The following is a 7,221-nucleotide window of genomic DNA, read 5'->3' as shown; positions in this document are numbered from 1 at the left end:
AAGTCTCAGCCATTTCTTAGGTGACACATTATCAATACGAACATACGTCCTAGTTTTGAACTTCTTCGTATCTCCCTTCTTGTCGAGGGAAATTTCCTCAGGTTTGTCCTATCGGACAAACTTCTTTGCTAGGTAAGGGTTAACCCTCTCCAACTCTCTTACAACTTCTTTGTCAGATACATTACTGCATCTGGGGCACAACATAAAATCTTAATCTTTTAACCTGCATCAATTCAAAAATTTAATAAGTTCTTCTTTAGCTTTAGGATAAACCACTGCTGTCTGATTTTCATAGTTTGACTGGTAGTCTTTGGCCCCAGCTTCGTCAACAGTGTCGACCATCATCACTTCCATTGGCTCGACAAAGAGAGCTTCCTCAATTTCGGTTTCAACATCTTCTTCAGGCCTTGGTTTCTGCTTGTCGGCAAATTTGAGCCTACCATCCTTGAGAGCATTTTGCACCAGATCCTTGAAAAGGGCACATTGAGAAGTTTTATGACCCAAAAAGTTATGAAATTTACAAAAACTTATTTTCTTCCTTTGTTCTAATGGTGGGGTTTTAGCCCCTTTAGGAACAATAATTTTCCCATAAGAAAGTAACAAGTCAAATATTTCGTCACACTTAGTGACGTCAAAGGTATACATTTTAGAAACAATTTTTTTTCGTTTTTTGGTTCGACGAGATTTTTCCCATTCGACGAGTTTAGAAACTTGTATATGTAAGGGGATCCTGACTTCAATTCTGTCACATTGATCTCATTTTCTTCTACGCACTCATAATCCGAGTCAGACGAATTTCTTGAGGTGTCGACCTCGACGTATTTTCTTTTTACTGAACTTAGAGGTTCTGGCCTTCTCAGCCTTCATTCGTTTGACATGTCAAACTCTATTGGCCAATTGAGCCATTTCTCTTAGGTATTGGATATCTAATTTCAGCCCTATTTCGCCTTACACTAGCCAGTTTTTTGAGATTAAACTTTAACATATCCCATGTAAAACTGTTCGTGGAAGGCTTTCTCCTCATTGTTGGCTAAATCACCAGCCTCGATTTGATACCTGGATATGTGTTCGACGGTGGATACACTAGCATCACCCGCGAACTTGGTAAATTTTGGGACTTTCCAATCCCTGGGCAATTTGGCCTGCCCCATGTATTCGGACAAAGGTGACACAAAATTTGGTTTGGGGTGGCCAACATTAAGGCCATTATGGGCCAGAATCTGTTCGATCATATTGGTGATATTATTTTCCCCCTAATATTATCTTTTTGGGATTGTTAGATAATTTGGTTAGCATGGTCGTCTTGTTGGACCAAGACCACCTTTGGGATGTTTGGCTCCTGGTTGTTCTCGACAACCCTTGCTTCTGCATAAACAAAACACAAGTCATAAAGGAATATACGGGAAAATAAAAAGAGAATAATACTTGTTTACTTATATAGGTGGGAAGGTGCCCGCCACCTCCCTGCCACATATTAATTACTTCCTGGAAGTCTATAACTTCGAACTGCTATAAGAAGTGAACAATCATTTTCTCCTCAAAGGACAGGAATGCTCGGTTATAGTCTATACCTATCGTCGGGGCATCTATCCAGGATGATTGAAAGACGGGGGGCGCCATCAGTACCCAAGATTCCAAGAGAATTCTCTTTCCCCCTCATCTTGACAAACTTATCTTTCCAATATTTATAGTTTTTGGAGCGAGAGGTAAAAAAAACCCTTTGTCGTTCGATTGCTCAAGACTACCCAACTACATTTCATTGATTTGGTAACAAAGAAGGAGAAAAAGATCCTTGTAGTCGGGTTGATGTATAACCCCTCACAAACTATCTCAAAAGCACTAACATAGTCTCAGCTGTTAGAAAACAGTTTAAAAGTAGAGAGACATTGAGGACCCTGAGAATCTCTGTGGAAAAATCATAAAGAGGAAAAAAGACTCCCATGCCTTAATAAAGGGAGGATAAAAATAGAGATATGACAAAGGGGGTCGGAGGAGACAGGCGAAGTCACCCTCTCTGATGGTAGACAAATCTCTAGGATGACCTGATCCTCATCCCTTGAGGAAGAAACATCAACTTTCGACTGAAAGACATGGATTTGTTCCTCGGAAATGTAAGTGGAGATAAAGTCGCCAATGCCTTTGGAAACGCGGAGGAGAAAGACATTTTGTTCTTGAGAAAATAGTTGAACAAAGCAAAGTCACTACCACTGCCGCGATTACAAGAAAGGAACTACCTATCTAGAGTTCCTATTCCTAACACAGAGGCACCTTTTCCAAACAAATATCCTAAAATCTATTACAAGAAATAAGGAAAGATGAAGAAATTAGTACCTAAGAGGAAGTTGAAAGCTTCACAAGGATGACGAGAGGAAATGGCTCGGTTAAAATTGCAGAAAATAAAACACAATGCGAAAAGAAAACCCTTTTATAGGACAACTCTCTCAGTCCCCTCAGGGTTTTATGAATCCCTGAACGCTACTTACACGTGTCGTCAATGTTTGAAGTTTTCAAAGAGTAGGCCATCATTGATGATTAAATGAAGAAAAACACGTCCATAAGGTGATTGATTGATATCCCGGGCTATAATACCTCAATTAAGTAGGGGACACTTGGAGGCTGACTCATCGGGCATAAATTATAACCGAAGGACTTACCTGCTCTTTTGCACGCCATCGGATGAGGGGCTCGCCCATCACTGAGGGACCCGCCCATAAAGGAAACCGTTCTCAGTCAAGGGAATTCTCAATAGGGCGAGGGGCGTATTTCGAAGAGGGGAGAACAGTTTGTGAACACTTTTCCCTTAAAGAAAAGTCCTCGTACTTGAGGGATCATGTAGTGTTATATTTGGCAAAATCCTAGATTAAGGCGCCCCCGCCCCATAACTGTGCAGTCTTTGTGGAATCTAAGGGACTCGCTTCCGGGGCTCCTCAAACGTGAGAGTCAAGTAAAAGGAAGTCACCACTTACTCCTAGAAGATAGGTGGTCAATAACCTCCCTTAGTAAGAGGGGCGGTTAAGACCACGTGAATTGATAAAAACCCTAGGTCCTACATACCCGTATAAATACATCACCCTTAAAGGGGACAAATGATGCACTATAAAAGAGCACCACGCTTCAGGTAACCATAACCCACAATTATTTTAACCATCTGCCTGCAATCAAGTAGCGTTGACCACCAACAGAGTCTCTCACCTTAAGTGAGTTGATCCCTTAAATAGCCTAAAAAACCACCGCACAGGGCTTATCGCCGCCGTGGGCAAGCCTTCACTACTAAAACATGTTATACACCTACTAAGATCTCTGAATTTCTATACCCTTGCAAGGAGAACAAACACACCTGTATTTTTTGACCTGTACAAAACTAAGAGGTCAAATACTATTTCAAATACTATACCCTTGCCGTCAAGATGATGGATGGCAAAATTTAGGGATGAATTTTTTAAAATATTTTAAATAATTAAAAATAAAAGGTAATATATTTGTATGAATCATGAGCATTTATTAAAAATATTGGCTAATATAGTTTTAAGTTTGTTAGTTGTTGTAGTGGTTACTTATTATTACAATTACAACCATATCAATTACACTAAGCACAAAATGGACACAATTATTTTCACATACTAACCTAATAGATTATTTAATTCATAAAATAAATCATGTGAATACTTGTTAACAATCTCTAATTAGCTATTCCTTTCAAATCAAAAAACCAACATAATAACACAATGCTTCGTTGTGTTTTAATTTCCAAGCTGTCACAACCCTAATATCTCATTCCACATCGCATTGTTCCCCAACCAACTTCTATTCCCATCCATGCATTCGTTCAAGTTGAAGCTGCGTCATTCACACTACGCGTGCACGTAGCCAATTCAACGAGTGCCCATGGCAGGGCAGCGGGCCTCACAAATCAACAACGGCATCATCACCACCACCGACATCATTGTCGACAACGATGTTCTCTCACCGCCACCATCATTGCCACCACCACCAGGCCGTGCCCGCTATGACAACATGTACATCGTTCAATTCCCAAAAGATCAAGTCTACCGTGTTCCACCCAGCGAGAATGCATTGATCGTTGAACGTTACCGTAACGTTCCAAAAACCACCGATGTAACAAGTCGAAATTTTTGTTGCTGTTGTTCCCTTCGTTTCTGGCTCACAATTGCTATAATCCTCGTTACCATCTTTGCCATTGTTGGAATAGCCATAGCCATCTTGTTCTTCATTTTCAACCCATCCGGACCCACTTTCGCTGTCAACCATATGGATTTCAAAAACGTTACCGGGCCACCAGATTATGAAATATCTTTGAGGGCTAAGAACCCTAATCACAGGTTGGGAATGATTTACGAAAGTTCCGAGGTTTCTTTGATTTACGAGGACATTGAGGTTGGCACAGGAAAATTTCCAATCTTGTTGGAACAAGGGAGACATGCTATGACACAGTTTAAGGTTGATGTAACGGGAAAGCGCCCATTGCCCAAGAAAATGAAGACCACAGGCTTGGATTTTGAATTGGATACGAATCTTTGTGTGAGGATTACGGCTTTGAAACTGAGCACGTGGATTATGAACGCTAATGTTGTTTGTAAGTTTAAGGTTAACAACCTTGGGAGCGATACGAGAATCTTGTCGCAACAATGTGACACTAATTTCAGACAATATTGATGATTTAATTGTTAGGGTATAAGGGGTTTGGGATCAATGTGTTATTGTTGAAAAAGTTATTTGATGATGAGAAAATAAATATATACATGGTAGAAACATCAGTTAAACTATAAATTGATGATCTCTTTTGATCTTACTCTCTTTTAAAGTTTTAGAATTTTATTTGGATTTTAGTTACTGCTCATAATTTTTTATTCACTAGCTAGATAGTCTTTTATTATTGATTTCTTTCAACCTCGTTGATTTATGCCTTACATGTTCTAGTTCTAGCATGTGCATTTTTTTTATTTAAATGTGCAAATGAAGATTAATTAATAGGATTTTTTTTTTTGAGTAATGAGAGGATATATACATCGATTAATAATTTGGGTGTAATGAGGAGAATTAGAAAGCAATCACTGGAATTTCTGCACAGATTAACATCTTGGATGCAAGGTTGGAATGGATCCTGTCCTTTTGCTAAGTTTCCATAAGACAAAATAAAGGTGAGAACGAGATATGGTTTAGAAAAATGAAGAAATAATGAAAAATGACAACAAAAATACTTTCTATTAGATACATAATTAGTATTTTACTTTTTGGGCTATTGATAGCTTATTGGGCTTGATGGTATTTTGTTTTGTAAGTCCATTATGTTTGTATATAGGTCAAGGCCTTTTTGCAATGTGGATTAATAATAATATTCTTCTGCATCCTTTTCAGTTTTCCTTCTCCCGTCATGGGTCATCTTCTTACTTGTTTAGCTGAATTCAGTGGCGGAGCCAAGAATTTTAGGCAGTCTGGATAAAATTTTTATACCATAAGTTATAAATCTGTTTTAATTTTCACACCCTATTTTTACTAATTTTCCCCTAATTTTGCCACTGGTTTTGTCTAAAAATCCGCTATTAAGTTGGGGGAGTACAAAGAAAATAGGGGTTGAGCCCGGGCTCGTGCCCGGGCTCGCTGGGCCTTGGAACCGCCCCTGGCAGAGCTATGACTGTAATATGGTATCAGTAGTATATAGAACTTTTCATTCTCCTTCTTCTTCGTCGTTTCCTCCTTTCATTCATTTATGGCATTAGAAGAAGAGTCTGATGATCAAACCACCCCAAAGAACTCTGCAAATCCCAAGAACGACCAAACAGATCCTTTCTTAAACCTTAGAAATCCCTATTATCTCCATCCCTGTGAAAACCCAAGCGCCACCATCGTCGCACCACTTTTAAATGATAACAACTATCAATAATGGAGAAAATTTACGCGACGCACTTTGACATTCAAGAACAAGCTTTCCTTCATCAATGACACTCTTCTCAAATCTGCGCCCTCTGATCCAAATTTTGAGCTCTGGGATCGGGCGAATAGTATGGTTCTTTCTTGGATCAATCATACCCTTTCACAACACATTGCTCAGAGCACAATTTGCTTTAATTTCACGTTCTATCTCTAGGAAGATCTTCGAGAACATTTCACTAAAGGCAATCACTTTCGTTTCTCTGATCTTCTATGTAATTTACATTTCATTCAACAAGTTGATAGATCTTTATCCACCTATTTCACCGATCTCAAGATTCTTTAGGATGAATTAGAAGATTTACGACCAACGCATTCTTGCACATGCCCAACCCCTTGTACCTGTGAATGTGATTTGTCCAAAGTTGTGCGCAATTTCAAACACATGGAATACATCACCTGTTTCTTGAAGGGTCTGAATGATAACTATCTGTTTTGTCCTTTCGATAGTTTCCACCTCCTCCTTTTGAGGATTCAGAGGATCTATCTTCGACCTTGTGATAGTTCGACCAAGGCTTCTAGCCCTGAGTTTTGTCGAATCTGCCTTTGAATTTGTTGGAACCACCATTCTTTTTCCATGACTGAGTCTGTAAAGCTTGTATCGAATCTTGAACTCCCTTCCTTTTGACAATCCTAATCTCATGCGCCTCCAACGAACCAACCAAATCTTCCAATTTTAGGATTTCAAGTTGATTGGATTCTTGAATAGCTACGATAACGTGATCCAAGTAAGAGGTCAACGTACGCATTACCTTCTTAACTATCATCTTATCAGTTAGGGTTTCACCACAATCCTTCATGAGATGGACGAGTTTGTGCACCTTTGACACATACTCTGCAACCTTTTCGTCTTCTCTCATCGACAACAATTCATATTGTCAACGCAAGGTCTGCAATTTCACAACCTTGACTTTCTCACCTCCTTTATAATATTTAACAAGAATATCTCATGCCTCCTTTGTTGATTCAGCATGAGATTCTATCGAAATTTACAGAATCGCTCGCCGGCTGAATGCAATAGGCAGCCTTGCAATCCTTCCTCTTGGCTTCGTTGTGGCCTGTTTTCTGAGCATCAGATGCATTTGCAGCCAGCGCAGGAATGCCATTCGTAACCACTTCTAGGATTTCATGAAAGCCAAATAGGGATTGCATCTATTTTCTCCATCGAATCCAACTTTTGCCGTCAAGCATTGGAAGCGAATTCGGAGTTCCATTAGTGCCATTCATCTTTGCAGCGATTGATTCACGTTCCCTGAAAATACGACCTATAAC

At 39.4% G+C, this 7,221-nt stretch overlaps 1 protein-coding gene across 1 annotated transcript; it reads left to right on the top strand.

Moving 5' to 3' along the window:
- Nucleotides 1-3,885: 3,885 nt before the first annotated feature.
- LOC131605750 (NDR1/HIN1-like protein 13) lies at nucleotides 3,886-4,674 on the top strand. The gene has a single exon (XM_058878071.1). The coding sequence runs from the start codon at nucleotides 3,886-3,888 to the stop codon at nucleotides 4,672-4,674; it is 789 nt and encodes a 262-aa protein (XP_058734054.1).
- Nucleotides 4,675-7,221: the final 2,547 nt, after the last annotated feature.

This window comes from Vicia villosa, linkage group LG5, assembly GCF_029867415.1.
Source record: "Vicia villosa cultivar HV-30 ecotype Madison, WI linkage group LG5, Vvil1.0, whole genome shotgun sequence".
NCBI classification, from domain to species: domain Eukaryota; kingdom Viridiplantae; phylum Streptophyta; class Magnoliopsida; order Fabales; family Fabaceae; genus Vicia; species Vicia villosa.
The sequence above is the reverse complement of the archived record's forward strand: the minus strand, read 5'-3'. Positions and strand labels throughout refer to the sequence as shown.

Bases quoted from the DNA above. Each gene is read 5' to 3' on its own strand.
- LOC131605750 (XM_058878071.1), top strand. From the start codon at position 3,886: ATGGCAGGGCAGCGGGCCTCACAAATCAACAACGGCATCATCACCACC.